Below are 19,258 nucleotides of genomic sequence, written 5' to 3'. Positions count from 1 at the left end.
GGTGTGTGAGCCCAGACCGCTGAATGACCAGTCCAATGAAATCCCCATCTATGCCTTAAAATGGGGAGACCACTTATTTTTAAAACTGTGTCAGCTCTAGATTCGCCCAAGAGAGGAAAAACCCGCTCAGTATCTACATTGTCAAGCCCTCTTAGATTCTTCTGTTTTAATAAGATCATCTGATTATTCGAAACTCCACGGGGTACAAAACAAACCTGCTCAACCTGTCCTTTTGAGAAAAAAAACCCTCAACCCAGGATTCTGCCAACTGAAACTTCTCTGAATTTCCAATGCAAGTATGTCAATTTGCCGCCTTAATTATTTGCAAACTTCCAGGGGTTAGCACTGCTGCCTCACAGCGCCAGCGAACCGGGTTCGATTGCAGCCTCTGGTGACTGTGTGGAGTTTGCACGTTCTCCCCGTGTCTGTGTGGGTTTCCTCCAGGTGCTCCGGTTTCCTCCCACAGTCCAAAGATGTGCAGGTTAAGTGGACTGATTGTGCTAAATTGCTCCATAGTGTTCAGGGATGTGTAGGGTAGGTGCATTAGTCAGGGAAAACGTACAGTAAAAAGGGTCGGCGAAAGGATCTGGGAGGGATACTCTTCGGAGGACCTGTTGGGCCAAATGGCCTGTCTCCACACTGTAGGGATTCTATGATTCCATTTCTCCACCTTCGTTAGTGGAGTGAGATGGAGAGGAGAAAGTCTCCATGAAACATAAAGACCGGCATTGACCTGTTGGGCTGAATGGCCTGCCACTGTGCTATAACTTCCAAGTAAGGATACTGTTTGTGAATATTAAGAAAGGTTTGGTTCTCCACCTTATTTCCTAGATTTGGCACGTTGCCTGGCATTCCTTTTTTTTAATACTTGATAGAACAAGCCCATTTCCTCTGTTTCATGCTTTCATTTACACCCATTTTACATCTCTATCTTTCCTTCAGCACAATTACTTTGTCTTTGGCTCTGCTCAGTATCTGTCCAGCTCTCTCCTCCTCCCACGTCATAGAAGCCACCATTTTCCAGCCCCTTTCACTTCTGAAGAAGAGTCTTATTGGACTCAGAACTGCGTCTGTTTCCGAGATGGTGCCAGACCTGCTGAGAGTCTCCAGCGTTTTCTGTGTCTGTTCCACATTTCCAGCATCTGCAGCATTTGTTTTTATTTGCTGCTCAGATCTAAGTGCCTTTTTGAGAGCATACAAACATTCCAATAGGAACTGGTTAGGCCATTCAGCCCCTTGAGCCTGTTCTGCAGTTCAATAAGATCATGGCTGATCCATTTGTAACCTCAGCTATGTCTCACCTACTCTGAGTAACCTTTCACTTACAACTTCACAAGAATCTAACTACCCGCTTCAAAAATATTCACGGACTCTGTTATCACTGCCTTTTCAGGAGGAGGTGGTGATTGAGCCATTGCCTTAAATCACTGCAGTTTGCATGTGCTTGATTGTTGGGAAGGGAGTTAGGAATAAGTGGCATGTGGTGGTTGACTTAAATATTGTTCCAATTCCATATCAGCTGAGCCGTTGGAGGTGCCATAATTGATCAGGGTTATGGACTGGGGGGATTTTATGGATTTGTCATTGGTCTAAGAAAGATTTGATTTGATTTATTATTGTGACGTGTACCGAGGTACTGTGGAAAAATATTGTCTTGTGCACTTTACAGGCAGATTGTACTGTAGAAGTGCACCAGAGTAACAGAACAGAAGAGTATATCCTATTTCCCATTCCTCATATTGTTGTTACATTTTTCCATGCAGCTGAGTGGTAGAAATAGTGGGAAGTCCCCAATTCCACTGAAATCTGAGTGTCGAGATGATGACCAGTAAGCATTCATGATCTGATGGGTATGTCTTGCTGCTGTGATTACAGCTCCTAGCAATTGTTCCAGACTCTAGTGTCAGCAACTCCTGTTGATCCACTGACATGATTAGTAGAAGGCAAACAGGGGAATGACGGTGCCTGTTTGCTTAGACAGCAATGTGATTTTTTTTTAACCCTACTGCTGTTCCTCACAGGACTCCACTAAACCTAAATCCTCCAATTCAGGACATTTACTCTCTCAGTATTCACAGTGTCAGCAGAAAGCCCCAGAAGTGGTCATGGAGCTTCCCCTCCCACAATGTGCAAGTACAGTGGCTTTGGTTATAATCAGTTTTAATGTCCTGGCTGGCATTTTACTTGTGATAATTTCTTGTTTTCTGAAAGAAAAATATGCAGCGTGTTTGAACTCTTGTGAGGAATGTTCATTCTGATCCAAGGGCTTTACTGATTATCCATCGCTTTGCGAGATGGGCTTTTTTTTAAAAGAAAGTAATGCATTTGCTTTGCATTTTTCACCAATTCAGCATCTTAGTGTTTCACAGCAAGATTGGAGCAGAAGCCAGTCTTCAGCCCCTGCCCCATCCCACGCTTGTTCCACCGCTCAAAGAGACCACATCTGATCTGTGAGACAACTCCAAATAATTTTACCTCATAACCTGCACAACAAACAGCTAACAAAAATCTGCCAGTCTCCAATTTCAAAATCAGCAGCTGACCTATGTCAGTCACTGCTTACAATAACAGAACATTACAGTGCAGTACAGGCCCTTTGGCCCTCAATGTTGCACTGACCTGTAGAACTAATCTGAAGCCCATCTATCCTACACTATTCCATTCTTGTCCATATACCTGTCCAATGAGCATTTAAATGCCCTTGGAGAGTGTACTACAGTTGCAGGCAGTGCATTCTAAGCCCTTACTACTCTCTGAGGACTGAAACTATCTCTGACATCTGTACTATAGCTATTACCCCTCAATTCAAAGCTATGCCCCCTCGTACTGACCATCGCCATTCAAGGAAAAAAGCTCTCACTGTCCAACCTATCTAACCCTCTGATTATCTTATATGTCTCAATTAAGTCACCTCTCAACCTCCTTCTCTCTAATGGAAAGAGCCTCAAGTCCTTCAGCCTTTTCCTCGTAAGACCTTCCCTCCACTCCAGGCAACATCTGAGTAAATCTCCTCTGAACCCTTTCCAAAGCTTCCACATCCTTCCTATAACATGGTGACCAGAACTATACGCGATACTCCAAGTGTGGCTGCACCAGAGGTTTGTACAACTGCAGCATGATCTGATGGTTCCAAAACTTAATCACTTTACCAATAAAAGCTAACACACATATGCCTTCTTACCAACCCTATCAACCTGGGTGGCAACTTTCAAGGATCTATGTACATGGTCACTAAGACCTCTGTCTGTTCACCTACACTACCAAGAATCTTATCATTAGCCCAATATTCTGCATTCCTGTTACTCCTTACAAAGTGAATCACCTCTCACTTTTCTGCATTAAATGCCATTTGCCAACTGTCAGCCCAGCTCTGCAGCTTATCTATGTCTCTTTGTAACCTACAACACCCTTTGTCACTATCCACAACTCTACCAACCCTAGTGTCATCTGCAAGTTTACTAATCCATCCTTCGATGCCCTCATCCAGGTCATTTATAAAAATGATAAACAACAGTGGACCAAAAACAGATCCTTGCAGTACCCGACTAGTAACTGAACTCAAGAATGAACATCTCCCATCAACCACCACCCTTTCAGCTTCTTTCAGCTAGCCAACGTCTGATCCAAACCACTAAATCACCCTAAATTCCATGCCTCCGTATTTTTGCAATAGCCGACCGTGGGAACCTTATCAAATGCCTTTCTGAAATCCATACACACCACATCAACCGCTTTACCCTCATCTACCTGTTTAGTCACCTTCTCAAAGAACTCAATGGGGTTTGTGAGGCATGACCTATCCTTCACAAAACCACTGTTGTGGTGCCGGTTTTGTGCACAGCACACTCCTAAAGTCAGCAGTGGCATAATCACCGGAAAATCCAGTTTCTTTGTGGGATGTTGTTTGAGGAATTGTTTAGGACATCAGGGAGGATGTCCACATCCATCTCTGAAATAGTGCTGTGAGATCTTTTTGGTCAGCTGTGGCTTAATGTTTCATCAGAAATACAGCACCCCTGACAACGCAGCGCTCCCTCAGTACTGCACTGAGAGTGTTAGCCTTGGCTCCAGTCCCTGGAAACGCACGCACAGCCTCTGACTCGCAGGCAAGAGCTTTAGCCAGCGAGCTGCAGCGGACACATTTTGTATTGCAAATAAAACGACCTCTAAATCATTGAGGGACTGCATCTTTACAGTGATCCCCGGATTGTAGGATGAATATATTTGAGCCTAAAAGCTGAAAGAACTGCGGATGCTGTAAATCGGAAACAAAAACAGAAATTGCTAGAAAAGCTGAGCAGGTCTGGCAGCGTATGTGGAGAGAAATCAACAGTTAATGTTTTGGGTCCCACTGAGCTTTTCCAGCAGTTTATGAGCATGTTGCATCAAAACGTTTGCACATTTAAAAATTGTGCATGAAATATGTGAAATGAATCACAGATAGAAAACATCAGCATTTGTGGTAAATACATAATTCTACTTTATGTAACTTATTTTCACAATCCAGACTGCTCTGTATGCTGGACTAAAGATGTATTGTACCTCAGTTGGAAGAGAACTGAGTCATGTGTGAGACTTGTCGTCTTCCTCCTGATAAAATTGTATTTGATCTAACAGCCCAGCGTGAATTGTCAATCTCAACAGCCTCCTGTGTACTCTATTATTCTCTCTATTACAATTCAGACAGTGGCGCTGCATCAGCAGATTTCCAGCGCTTTTAAGGCTGTTGCTTGCTTTAGAGATGAGGGCTATCCCTCCCAGTTCTGAGCTGACTGTCCTGGCTGAAACATGAACTGTCTGTGCAGCTTGTTTTGATGTTTGGAGATTATGGTTAAACAAAATTGACTAAAAGCCTAGACAATAGAAGAGTACAACTATGTTTTTCTTTTTTTCTGAATACACATCAACTCTCCATACGTGATGAACCTCAACCAATAACCAATGTGTATAGTCATTTTATCGTAGCCGTTAATTTGGTCCCTCTCTCTGTCTGTTTCATATATCATCATTGACCAAACTACACAGGATTTGCTGGAGCCAGAGCAAGCATAATTGTTTATTTGCAGTACAAGACTGGTGCTTGGCGGAGGGAATAATGAGACATGTAAAAGTCCTTTCAGGGAAGCTTAAAGGTATCACTACTTTACAATGTGCTTCTCTGTAACCACTTTGCCAAGCCAATTAATGTCTAATAATCTGCCATTCACAGTTCCTGTAAAAGCGAATGATTGCAGTAATCTGATGTTGTTTACGTTGTCTGCCAGGTCAGATTGTGTACAAATGCACAGATTTCAATGCGTGTTTCTATGAAAGGACTTTTGTAGGTGATCTCTGATCATGTTGCAGAGTTCTGAAGAGTTTAACACAAGTTGAAACCAATGATTGGCTCCAGCAGAATGGGGGAAGATGGATTTAGTGCTTTTTGGTGTCTGTTTGCAAAACTAAAGCGCATTCTCGTTCTCCCACAAAAGGACAGGAATTGTGTAATCTGCATCTTTGTGACTTCAGAGACTGGACCTGGTTAAAATAAGCATGGTCAGAGCCGCGGTCTATTTTGAAGAAAAGGGAATGAGGCTGCTAACCAATTCGGTGACTGTTTCCTTACAGAAATACGAGCTCAGTTGGTCGAGCAACTGAAATGCTTGGAGCAGCAGACGGAGATGAGAGTTCAACTCCTCCAGGATCTCCAGGATTTCTTCCGCAAGAAGTCCGAAATCGAAATGGAGTATTCACGAAACTTGGAGAAACTGGCTGAAAGATTCATGGCAAAAACCCGCAGTACAAAAGACCACCAGCAGTACAAGTAAGAGCTTTCTCTTCCTGTGAACACCAGGATTCAAAAAGCCCTGATTTTTTATCTTCTGCTAATCTGCAAAAAGCCCTAATTTTTTTTATCTTCTGCTAATCTCGTTTCAGCATTTTGTCTCCTGGCAAGCAAACAATGAAATAATAATCCTGTCCATTCAGGTTGTGTTTTAACTATTTCTGAACAGTTAATAATGCAGCATCTTCATGTATTGTTTCGGGGTAGGGACTGTTTTCCATCTGACAAGACAGTTCTGAATGGTGACGAATCGCTTTAAACCTGATGGGAATCTGGTGAATTTGTGTTAACTTCTGAATTGTTCAGAAATGTGGTGGCAAGCTTTTGGATGCTTATTTTTCAAACTGTGCAATTGAATCTGAGTCAGGACAAAGTTACAGGTTGAAGTCACAAAACTTAGCCCAGATGCCCTGCAAAACACTGAGAGGGTGCAGACCCTAAGCAGAGTCCCTGCCTGTCATCCTGGATGTGAAAAGCCGTACAGTCATAGAGCCAGACAGCGTGGAAATAGTTTATTTGGTCCAACTTGTTCACGCTGACCAATTATCCTAAATAAATCTAGTCCCATTTGCCAGCATTTGGCCCTTATCCCTCTAAACCGTGAACAAAAATAGAAGTTGCTGGAAAAGCTCAGCAGGTATGGTAGCGTCTGTGAAGAGAAATCGGAGTTAACATTTCGGTTCTGGTGACCCTTCCTCAGAACTTGCTTCTAAATCCTTCCTATTCATACACCCATCCAATACTTTTTTAAATGTTGTAATTGTATCTGCCTCCTCTGCCTTCCTCTAGCAGCTCATTGTCCTGTGTATAAATCACAGAATCCCTAGAGAGTGGAAGTAGGCCATTTTGCCCACCAAGTCCACATCGACCCTCCATAGAACATCCCATTCTGACTTCTTTATGCAGAGGGTGACGGATGCCTGGAATGCATTGTCAGCGGAGGTGGTAGAGGCGGGCACGATATCACCATTTAAGATTTATCTAGGCAGGTACATGAATGGGCAGGGAGCAGAGGGACACAGATCCTTAGAAAATAGGTGACAGGTTTAGAGAGAGGATCCGGATCAGTGCAGGCTTGGAGGGCCAAAGGACCTGCTGTGATTTTCTTTGTGCTTTGTTGATGCTTTAACTGTGCATTTGCCATGGCTAATCCTCCCAAGCTGCACATCCCTGGATACTCTGGGCAATGTAGCACAGTCATCCATCTAACCAGCACATCTTTGGTTTGTGGGAGGAAGTCAGAGCACCCAGAAGAAACCCACACAGACACGAAGAGAATGTGCAAACTCCACATAAACAATTGGGCAACGCTGGATTTGAACCCAGGCCCCTCACTCAGTGCTAACCACTGAGTTGCCGTGGCATCCATGTGAATATATGAATTAAGAGCTGGAATAGGTAATCTAGCCTCTTGACCCTGCTCTGCCATTCAATAAGACAGTGGTCGATCTGACAGTAACCTCAAATTCACATTCCTGCTCTACTCTGAATAACCTTTCAGCCTCTTGCTCAACAAGAATCCATCTACTTAAGGCAAATCCGGCTGGTACTGGACATCTGAATCAACACACAGGGAGTGCTGGAGAAACTCAGCAAGTCTGGCAGCATCTGTGCAGAAAGAATGTTTCCAGTTCACTGACCCTTCTCAGAGATTATTTGGATATGCCGGTATTGGACTGGGGTGTACAAAGTTAAAAATCACACAACACCAGGTTATAATCCAACAGGTTTAGTTGGAAGCACTAGCATTCAGAGCGATGCTCCTTCATCAGGTGATTGTGGAGAATAAAATTTTAGGACATAGAATTTATAGCAAAAGTTTCCAGTGTGATGTAACTGAAATTATATATTATAAAAGACCTGGATTGTTTGTTAAGTCTCCCATCTTTTAGAATGACCGTGTTGGTTTCAGTTTTTTCATATGTAGATCGCAAAACTTTTTTATAATAAAGTTACATTCTCAAGTGCACTTTAACAATTGGTGTCATGTTGGCCCAGATAAGGTATTGAAGGTGTTAACTCCCTATGAGTGCACTTGAGAATGCAACTTTATTCAAAAAGTTTTGCGATTTACATGTGAAAGAACTGATACCAACATGGTCATTCTAAAAGATTTGGAGATGTTGGTGTTGGACTGGGGTGTACAAAGTTAAAAATCACACAACAACAGGTTATAGTCCAACAGGTTTAATTGGAAGCACACTAGCTTTCGGAGCGACGCTCCTTCATCAGGTGATAGTGGAGGGCTCGATCATAACACAGAATTTATAGCAAAAATTTGCAGTGTGATGTAACTGAAATTATACATTGAAAAATTGATTGTCTGTTAAGCCTTTCATCTGTTAGAATACAGTGATAGTTTCACTTCTTTCATGTGTAAATCACAAAACCTTTTTTTAAAACTTGCATTCTCGGGTTAGCTGTTAACAATGGTGATAGCTAGACAATATGTTGAAGGTGTTAGCCCCCTGTGTTCTCTGTCTATGACCTGATGTTTAGATTGATTCTAGTCTAAAAAGTGAGATAAGAGTTTTACATAAATTCATGCAGTTTTTGAGCTCAGAGTTCTACATGAATGTATGCAGTTTTTGAGCAAAGTGCAATGTAACTCTGCAAGTACAAATTCACCCCACAAAATATGCGTGTGCATGTGGGTCTTTGTCTGTCTGTGTGTGTCTGTCTGTCTGGGGTGGGGGTTGTGTGTGTGTGTCTGTCTGTCTGTCTATAAGGGTGTGTATGGGTGTCTATGTGCGCGTCTGTGTGTACCTGTGTCCGTGTGTGTGTGTGTGTTTAGGAATATCTGTGTGTGTGTGTAGTGCAATGGTGATCACCTGTAATGTGACGTGAACCCAAGGCCCCAGTTGAGGCCCTCCCTATGGGTACCGAACTTAGCTATCAGCCTCTGCTCGGCCACTTTCCTCTGCTGCCTGTCCCGAAGTCCACCTTGGAGGATGGTCACCCGAAGGTCTGAGGCTGAATGTCCTGGACCACTGCAGTGTTCCCCAACCTGACCTGCTGTGCTTTTCCAGCACCACTCTAATTTTGACACTGTGGTAATCCAGAGCCCTGGGCTAATGTTCAGCTCTGAAGAACGGTCCTATTGTTGTTGAAAGATGAACTGTTTCTCTCTCCACAAATGCTGCCAGACCGGAGTTTCTCCAGTTTTCTCCATGTTTAATTCAGATTTCTAGCAACTGCAATATCTTGCTTTTACCCAGGCTAATGTTCTGGGTACACGGCTTCAAATCCCAAATATAAATTCAATAAAAAAAAGCCAGAATTAAACAGCTCGTCACTGTTCTTTTAAAACAAAAACCCATCTGCTTCACTAACGCCCGAGGATACTTTTAACAAGATTGAAGTTGATGTTCAGCCACATGTTTTTCTTCACTTCAATGCTTTGCCAATGTTTAGAGGGTTCTTCTTTTAAAAATAATTTAAATAGAGTACAGAAAAACCACTTTGACCAAGAGCGTTCTAAATGATTGATGGTTTCTATTCTATTTTAAGGTGAATGCATTGCTGCACAAAATGTGTTGAAGTTTTTCTAATCAGTTCTGCTGTGCAAAGTAGAAGAAACCACTCATAGTCAGAGAGATGTACAGCACAGAAACTTGTCCATACCGGCCAGATATCCTAATCCAATCTAGTCCCATTTGCCAGCACTTGACCCATATTCCTCTAAACCCTTCCTATTCATATGCCCATCCTGATGCCTTTTAAATGCCGTAATTGTACCAGCCTCCATCACTTTCTCTAGCAGCTCATTCCATACACACAACATCCACTTTGTGAAAAAATTGCCCCTTGGATCCCTTTTATGTCTTTCCCCTCTCACCCTAAACATATTCCCTCAAGTTCTGGACTCCTCCATCCCAGTCACAAGACCTTGTCTATTTATCCTATCCATGCCCCTCATGATTTTATAAACCTCTATAAGGTCACCCCTTAATGTCTGATGCTCCAGGGAAAACAGCCCCAACCTATTCAGCCTCTCCCTATAGCTCAAACCCTCCAACCCTGGCAACATCCTTGTAAATCTTTTCTGAACCCTTTCAAGTTTGACAACATTTTTCCTATAGCAGGGAGACCAGAATTGTACCCAATATTCCAACAGTGGTCTAACCAATGCCCTGTACAGCCGCAACATAACCTACCAACTCCAATACTCAATGCTCTGACCACTCGGTGAAGTAAAACTTTTGGGAGATGGTGAGTTAGTGGCAACATCACTTGACAAGTATTAAGCTAGAAAGAGTGCAGAAAAGATTTACTAAGTTGCTACCAGGACTGGAGGGTTTGGGTTATAAGGAGAGGCTTAATAGACTGGGACTGAGGGGGTGACCTTATCGAGATCTATAAAATTATGGAAAGCATAGATAAGGGAGATAGCCAACAGTGTTTTCCCATGGTAGGGGAATCTAAAACTAAGGTGTAAGGTGAGAGGGAAGACGTATAAAACGGTCCAGAGAGGCAATTCTTTTCATACAGAGAGTGGTGAGTGTTTGGAATGGGCTGCCAGAGGTAGTGGTGAGGTTAAAACAGTTTCCTCATTGAAGAAACATTTGAACAGGTACATGGAGGGGATAGGTATAGAGAGATACGGACCAAATGCAGGCAAATGGGACCAGCTTAATAGTGAAAACTGGGCAGCATGGGCGAGGTGGGCCAAAGGCCTGTATCCATGCTGTAGACCTCGGACTCTGAAGTCGTCCAGAGGCATAGGCTGTGAAAAAATAGGTTCAAATCCCACAAAGGCACCTGGTGGAATTTAAATGCAATTAATAAATCTGGAATAGAAAGTAAGTCTAGGTAATGGTTACTGTGAAAATCATCCTTTCATTGTGTCCACCCTTGTTCACTGGGGAAGGAAGCCTGCTATCCTTACCTGGTCTGACTTACAATATGACTCCAGGCACGTAGCAGTTTGGTTGATTCTCAACTGCCTTCTTAAATGGCCCAGTAAGCCAGTCAGAAAAGGCCAGTTGGGGGCAGGGTGAAAAACAAAAACAGAAATTGCTGGAAAAGCTCAGCAAGTCTGACAAAATCCATCGAGAGAAATCAGAGTTAATGTTTTTGGGAGAGTGACCCTTCCTCAGAACTCGGGGTTAGAAATGTTGGCCTTGCTAGCAATGTCCTCATGCCCTGAAAGACGACAAAGGTAGTGTTTCAAAACATTGTATCTCAGTTGCACACGTTCCGTCTGGATGCTTGTTTATTTGTGTTGAGAGTTTCCATCACATGAAGCAGAGTTTTTTTTTACGCTGCATGTGATGTCTGGTTCCTGACACTTCAGGAAGCTGACGGCAAGCCTGCGATACAAACTTAGCCAAATTATCCCGACTCTACTGATACCTGGAGCCACCCAGTGAGAAACTGGACAGTCCTTTCACAGAGACTGTGACCACGATCCTTTCTCCCCACCCTGCTGCTCCCCCACCTGATGGTTATGAGGTTAAGCTCTTTAGTAGGAACAACAGAGGCATAGGCTGTTTTCTAAATGGGGACAGGTCTTGGAAATCTGAAGCACAGAGGGACTTGGGAGTCCTGGTTACCATGTGAGTTCATTTGGCAGTTAGGAGAGTAAATGTAACGTTAGTGTTCATTTCAATAGGGCTAGAGTACAAGAGCAAGCACTCCTGAGGCTGTATAAGGCTCTAGTCAGACCACCATTTGGAATATTGTGAGCAGTTTTGGGCCCGGTATCAGATGAAGGCTGTGCTGGCATTGGAGGGAGTCGTAGAGTCATACAGCTTGGAAGCAGACTCTTTTTGGTCCAATTCATCAGTGTCAAAACAAGTTTCCAAAGTTAAGCTAATCACCCTTGCCTGTGGTTGGCCCATGTCTATCTAAACCTTTGCAAGTGGGTCCGCTGAATGTTTGCAAGAATCATCTTAGAAATGAAGAGCTTGTCAAATGAGAGGGGTTGAGGACTCTGGACCTGTACGTGGAGTTATGAAGGATGAGGGGGGATCTGATTGAAACTTGCAGAATACTGAGAGGCCTGATAGAGTGGACATGGAAAAGACATCTTCGCTAGTAGCAGATACTAGGACCTAGGGCCACAGACGCCGTGAAGGAACTCTTTAGAACTGAGAAAAGAAGGAATTTCTTCAGCCAGAGGATGGTGACCCTGTGGAACTCATTGGTGTAGAGTCAAGATTAGAGTGGTGCTGGAAAAGCCCCCACAGCAGGTCAGGCAGCATCCGAGGAGCAGGAAAATTGACTTTTCGGGCAAAAGCCCTTCATCAGGAACGTCAATTTTCCTGCTCCAGACATGCTGCTTGACCTATTGTGCTTTTCCAGCACACTCTAATCTTGACTCTAATCTCCAGCATCTGCAGTACCTCTACACAATGAGCAGTCTGCCTCATTGTGTAGAGGCCAAGTCATTGCGTGCCTTTAAGGCAGAGGTGGGTTGTTGATTGGGAAAGGGATCAAGGAGAATGGGGCTGGGAAGCAGATCAGCCATGATGGAATGGTGGATCCAGCTCAATGGGCAGAATGGCCTAATTCTGCTCCTATATCAAATGAATTAGCATGTCAAGAGCTAGTGACACTTAACACTGTGCTCCATCAAGTGTATTAGCCACCAACTATTTTTTGGAGACTCAACCCAATTTAAGATGGTGGTAAACTGCTGCATTGTTGATGGGTGATCACACATGTAGCCTGTTCAATAACTAGCAATCCAAGGAAGAGGCTTGTTTTTTTTTTAAATTTCATTTTTAGGATGTGGACACCACTGCCAAGAGCAGCACTTATTCCCCACAATAGCAGAGTGGCTTGCTAGGTCTTCTAGATGGTGATTAAGAATCCATCATATTGACTTGGGTCTGGAGTCACATGTAGGCCAGACCAGGTAATGATGGTAGTTCCAAAAACAGAAACTGCTGGAAATGCTCAGCAGACCTCGCAGCATCTGTGGAGAGAAATCGGAGTTAATGTTTCTGATCAAGTGACCCTTCATCAGAACTGATGGTAGCTAGGAAAATGTCAGTTTATATGCAGTTTAGATGGTAGATTTTTACCTCTTTAAAAGACATTAGTGAACCAAATGAGTCTTTTACAGCAATCATTCATACAATAAATCCTCTCTATCCGCAAAATCACAAATTGCCTAATGCACCAAAAAAAGTATCATCAAAAATCAACATCCGCGGGCGAAGATTGCGTATCCTTGATATTTTAAACTATTTTAACCTATTTCAAACCTATTTTTAACAAGCTCCACACTCATGAATTTCATGGGAGTTCTCCAAGAATAGGACCCTCGTTTACATGTGACTGTACCTTAGTGGACTCATAATCCCGATTTATTTAATTGAGCTTAAATTGTCCAATGGAAAATGGAATTTGAAATGCGATTTTGGATCATTGGTTCAAGCATCTGTGTGACTAGTGCACTAAACATTTCAATCATGCCATGATTATTTTGGGAAGGCAAATCAGAGCAGGACTTATACACTTAATAGTAAGGTCCTGGGGAGTGGTGCTGAGCAAAGAGACCTTGGAGTGCAGGTTCATAGTTCATTGAAAGTAGAGTCGCAGGTGAATAGGATAGTGAAGAAGGTGTTTGGTATGCTTTCCATTATTGGTCAGAGCATTGAGTACAGGAGTTGGGAGGTCATGTTGCGGCTGTATAGGACATTAGTTGGCCACTTTTGGAATATCGTGTGCAATTCTGGGCTCCCTCCTATTGGAAGGATGTTGTGAAACTTGAACGAGTTCAGAAAAGATTTACAAGGATGTTGCCAGGGTTGGAGGATTTGAGCTACAGGGAGAGGCTGACCAGGCTGAGGCTGTTTTCCCTGGAGCATTGGAGGCTGAGCGGTGACCCTATAGTGGTTTATAAAATCATGAGTGGCATAGATAGGGTAAGTAGACAAGGACATTTCCCTGGGGTGAGAAAGTCCAGAACTAGTGGGCATAGGTTTAGGGTGAGTGAAAAATTTAAAAGTGACCTAAGGGACAATTTTTCCACAGAGGGCGGTGTGTGTGTGGAATGAGCTGCCAGAGGAAGTGGTGGAGGCTGGTACAATTCCAACATTTAAAAGGCATCTGGATGGGTATATGAACAGGAAGGGTGTAGAGGGATATGGACCAAGTGTTGGCAAATGGAACTAGATTAGGTTAGGATATGTGGTCGGCATGGATGGGTTGAACCGAAGGATCTGTTTCCGTGCTCCGAGACACTATGACTATGATTTTAAAAATCCAAAAGTTTTTAGACACTAAAAGTGATCTTTAGTCTAAATGTTGCTGTTGGCAAATTGGGCTGAAACACTCACATTTCCTGACCTTCGTTCTTCTCCTTGCATGATCCAGTTAGAGCCTATCGGTCTACATCTTGAATGCTATGGTCTATGTGCTGCGTCATTAGATGCTATTGATGATGTGTGTATGTAGCATTAGACTGAATACAGTATCATTAGATGCTTGGCATTTAGTCTTTCAAGGTTCCCTTCAACAAGGAGCCTTCCTCAATCATGAAGTGAAGTGTCTGGCAATCCTTAGTCTCGCAAGTCATCTCTGAATACAAGGTGTTACGACAGGGGTTAACTCTCCTGCATAATTTAAAGTCAGCAGCACAGGAAAGATTTATCCCGTTCAGCAATCTGTAAAAATTCGAGTGGCCAAGAACTATTTCAAGTAAAAGTTAACAACTTTATTTCTTAAAAGTAAAACAGAGAATAATTAACTAATAACTATTTACAATTCCTTCTTGTAACCTATCTTTACCTTCCCTTCTTTAATACTAGTCTGATAAAACTCCCAATTAAGATTTATAGAAAAATTGAAATTTTAAAACCAGCCAGTGGTCAAATCTTCTCTATACCTTCGTTAGTAGATTGTCTCTACAGATCAGTGTTGAAGTTTTTCTCTGTGCAAACTCCTTCTCTAGACAAATACCTCTGAGTTCTGACTAGCAGTTTGTGGCTGTTGGTGTGGTGGCAGTTCTCCTCCCAATTGTTCATTTTTCCCCAGTCTTATACCCCAAAGCATTGGATTGTGTCAATGACTTTTAAGATTGTCTATGTACTCAATTCAAACTTGATTGGAATTTGGTATTTTTCAGGGTATAATTTAAACTGATTGGCCTAATTTGAATTTGTTTTGTCATTTCCAAGCAACCAGCTACCCCAGTGAGGGGTGGCACGGTGGCTCAGTGGTTAGCACAGCTACTTCACAGCACCAGGGACCCTAGTTCAATTCCCGCCTAGGGCAATCTGTCTGTGTGGAGTTTGCACATTCTCCCTGTGGGTTTCCTTTGGGTGCTCTGGTTTCCTCGCACAATCCAAAGATGTGCACATCAGGTGAATTGGCTAAGCTAAATTACCCATAATGTTAGGTGGATTTGTCAGGGCAAAATATCAGGTAGGGGAATGGGTTTGGGTGTTACCATTCAGAGGATCGGTGTGGACTTGTTGGGCCGAAGGGCCTGTTTCCATGCTGTAGGGAATCTAATCTAATCTGGAGCACATGTTACTTTGTGTCTTATTGAGAACACTTCATGCTGTCACTGCTAGCTTTTACTTTCTTCAAGGTATAGGACACCTATATATTCCTAACAAAGGACTGGGAATAATGTTTCCTGTGAGCACTTCCCCGTTCGGCTTGGATGTTCATTCAGTTTTGCACCCTGGGGCTTCATTGGGTTGGGTTTTTTTTTGCTGTGTTGCTTGCCTCATTGATAGGGTGAGAGTCCAAACTGATGCTGTTTTGTTCCCTGTCCCGTTGTGCCATGGCTCAGAAGTCACAAAGAAGTCATAGACGAAGTAAGGAAAATAATCTTTTTCCAAAGCCAGTCTCTGGAATCTGGAATATCTTTTATTTGTTAGTTGACGTCACTGGCTGGGCAGCATTTATTGCCCTTCCCTAGTTGTCCCTTGAGAAGGTGGTGGTGAGCTGCCTTCTGGAACCACTGCAGTGTAGGTCAGTGCCTTTAGGGAAGGAGTTTGATCTAGGGACTGCCTCAGGGTTTAATGGAGAGTGACCCAACGGTGGTTTGCAAAAGGAGGTAGGGTTAAAAAAAGAAGTAAAGTTTGCAAGCAAAGGGTGGGACAGTGGGAACCACTGAGATAGTGTTACAACTGAACTGCCATCTTCTGTGCTCCCGCTATTCTGTGACTCTCTTTGACCTCTGCTGCAAGTTGGTTTGACCATGTGTCCTACCTGAGACAAAGCTCTGGAAACAGCATATTGCAAGTAATGTGATTGTTAAATGGGCAGCTCCTTTCGTCCCCGTATTTCTTTGAGGCTCCTGTATTGAAATTCTTACTCCTGGTCAGGTACCATTTACGTTACCATGGCAATGTTTGAATTGAAGAAATATTCTCGTTTTCTTCCCCACTCTTGTCTGAGAGAGATGATGTCTAGAGTTCTCTTAATGCAGTTGAACACCCTGCTGACCTCAAATTTAGCTCTTCAATTTTGAAGGGGATTAATTTTGTTTTGAGCTTTCTGCTTCTTTTCTGGCCTTTCTGTGTGGGCTCAGAGTAAGTTCGATTTTTTAAAATTATATTTCCAGATTGTTGTATTGTCACAATCTTGTTCCGCTGGTATTTCAGCCTGTTAACTCAGGAAACAAGGCCGAGGCAATAACCAGTCCTATTGTGTCTGTCTCTTTATCATGTCAACAAGGAAATTAGGGCTAGGGAGAGCATGAATTTAATGTCGTCTCATTAATGTTTTGTAAGTGGCAAATCTGACGCAAAAAGACTCTGGCACCAAATGAATAAATGTTTCTAATTTTACTCTGCAGCGTTGATGATATGCACTCGCCACATAATTACATTCAAGCTCAACTACAGTCCTGTCACAGAGTTATACTGCACGGAAACACACACTTCAGTTCAACTCACCCATCCAACCAGATATCCTAACCTAATCATTCCCGTTTACCAGCACTTGGTCCATATCCCTCTACACCCTTCCTATTCATATACCCATCCAAATGCCTTTTAAATGTTGCAATTGACCAGCCTCCACCACTTCCTCTGGCAGCTCATTATATACACGCACCACCCTCTGTGTGGAAAAGTTGCCCGTTAGGTCCCTTTCATATCGTTTTCCTCCCTCTTTCCCCTTAAACCCATGCCCTCTAATTTTGGGCTCCCCTACCTCAGGCAAAAGATTCTGATTAGATTAGATTAGACAATTTACAGTGTGGAAACAGGCCCTTCGGCCTAACAAGTCCACACCGACCCTCCGAAGAGCAACCCACCCAGACCCCTACATTTACCTCTTCACCTAACACTACAGGCAATTTAGTGTGGCCTCTTGTCTATTTACTTTATTCTTGCTCCTCATGATTTTATAAACCTCTATGAGATCATCCCTCAGATTCTGACACTTCAAGGAAAACAGCCCCAGCCTATTTAGCCTCTCCCTATAGCTCAAACCCTCCAATGCCAGCAACATCCTTGTCAATCTTTTCACAGCATCCTTCCTGTTATAGCAGAGAGACTCAGGATTGCTCACCGTATTCCAAAAGAAGCTTGACCAATGTCCTGTTTGACCGTAACATGACCTCCCAACTCGTACACCAAACCTCATCTTCACTATCCCATCTACCTGCAACTCTACTTTCAAGGAACTATGAAGCAAGGTCTCCTTGTTCAGCAACACTCCCCAGGACCTTACCATTAAGTGTATAAGTCCTGTCCTAATTTGCTTTCCCAAGATGCAGCACTTTACATTTATCTAAATTAAACTTCATCTGCCACTCCTCAGCCCATTGGCCCATCTGATTAAGATCCCGTTCTACTCTGAGGTAACCTTCTTCACTGTCCACTAAATTATTCAGAAGCAGTTAAGATTTCTTCAGATCTCCAATCTTAGTAAAGACATTATCATTTTTTAAAATTCATGTTCTCTGCAGGATTGTAATTATAGGTTAAGTTAAAGATCCTGCTTTATGTCAAAATTTATGACGTCTGATATGTTAAAAGATTTAAATCATATTTTAATTAGGGAAAATAAACCTGAGAGAAGATTACATTAATTGTGTTTTGCCTAGTCTTGATTCATTGCTGGTTAATTGGCAGATCAGCAAGACCAATGTGTCCCGCAGTATCTAAGGAATAAATAAAACAGCGGAGTTTTGCAACAGTCGAGAAATTGATAATCAGTCACCTTTTGAGATGTTCAAGTTCAGATTATGCAACGACTAATGGTTTATATTTACGTAGCAAATCCTACAAAAATAAGACTAACAGTCTGAAATCAAAAGTGATCTTTGATCAAACAAATAAAGATTTTGCGAGAAATGTCTTGACTTAGAACAGTGGAAGTCACAACCATGTGTGGTGTTTGAGGTGAATGGCAGTATTATGCTAAAGGAGAAGTGTAATATCTCCTTACATTCTAGTCCTCTAGATATAACAACCATGTTACCGTCTGTGATTGTTTGTGAGCTTTTAAAGATCTGTAGACCTGAAATCCCAATTTTCATTGGATTTCCAATGTTCCTAACTTGTCAGTCAGTTCAGTAGGCTGGATGGCTGGTTTGTGATGCAGAGTGGTGCCAACAGCATGGGTTCAATTCTTGCATTGGCTGTGGCTGCAGTGAAGGGCTCTCCTTAACAACTTCTCCCCTGACCTGAGGAAGGTACATCACCACTAGTTGTTTCTCTCCGATGAGAAAACAGCCCTTCGGTCTAGTAAGACTATTGTGTCTTTGCCTTTAGAACGTGCCATGTTCTATCTTTTATAGTCCAAAATAGCCTGACATTTGCTTACCTTAAAATTCATTTACCACTATTTGTCAAATTCACTTAATTAATGATTTCTCTTTGTCATATAATGCTACATTGCCTCCATTCTTTGTCATTAGTGCGCTTGGTTACATGGTTTTCCATTTCATGAACAAAGGCATTACTAATTATGATGAATAGTTGAGGTCCCAATACAGATTCTAGTTTGACACCGCCATTCATATCCTGTCAAATTAGGATACCTACCTGTTATCTCTACTCTTTGCTGCCACTCAGGCAATTTCCTAACTGGGAGAGAGTGAGGACTGCAGGTCAGAGATCAGAGTCGAAAAGTGTGACGCTGGAAAACCACACGCAAGTCAGTTGCATCCGAGGAGCAGGAGACTCTACATTTTAGGCCTAAGTCCTTCATCAGGAATCAGTAGTTGCCAATAATTCTGAGGATTTTAACTGTGGATGATAGTCTCTGTCTCTGGAGAGTTTTATTAATTGCCTCCTGGAAGTCAATATAACGAACATATGTAAATATTCCTCTATTCCACTGTTTAGTAATTTCTTCAAATATTTAAGTCGGGACAATCACAGACCACCTACCCATTCAAAATGTCTCTCTTAGCACTTGACATTTTTACTGTATTCCTGAATTAAATTCTCGAGCAATTTCCAAAGAATAGATGGTAAGATAGCAGGTTTCTAATTCCCTGGTTTCCTTCTA

At 42.6% G+C, this 19,258-nt stretch overlaps 1 protein-coding gene across 4 annotated transcripts in view; it reads left to right on the top strand.

Annotated features, from left to right (window-relative positions):
* The window catches only part of LOC140457988 (SLIT-ROBO Rho GTPase-activating protein 1-like), a 289,838-nt gene that overhangs the window by 118,117 nt on the left and 152,463 nt on the right, over positions 1-19,258 (top strand). For all 4 annotated transcript variants that reach the window (XM_072551898.1, XM_072551900.1, XM_072551897.1 and 1 more), the window contains exon 2: positions 5,608-5,803. In XM_072551898.1, the coding sequence (XP_072407999.1) occupies positions 5,608-5,803 (196 nt within the window). The remainder of the gene's footprint in view (positions 1-5,607; positions 5,804-19,258) is intronic.

This window comes from Chiloscyllium punctatum, chromosome 32 (assembly GCF_047496795.1).
Source record: "Chiloscyllium punctatum isolate Juve2018m chromosome 32, sChiPun1.3, whole genome shotgun sequence".
In the NCBI taxonomy this organism is placed as follows: domain Eukaryota; kingdom Metazoa; phylum Chordata; class Chondrichthyes; order Orectolobiformes; family Hemiscylliidae; genus Chiloscyllium; species Chiloscyllium punctatum.
This window is presented reverse-complemented; position numbering and strand designations above follow the sequence as displayed.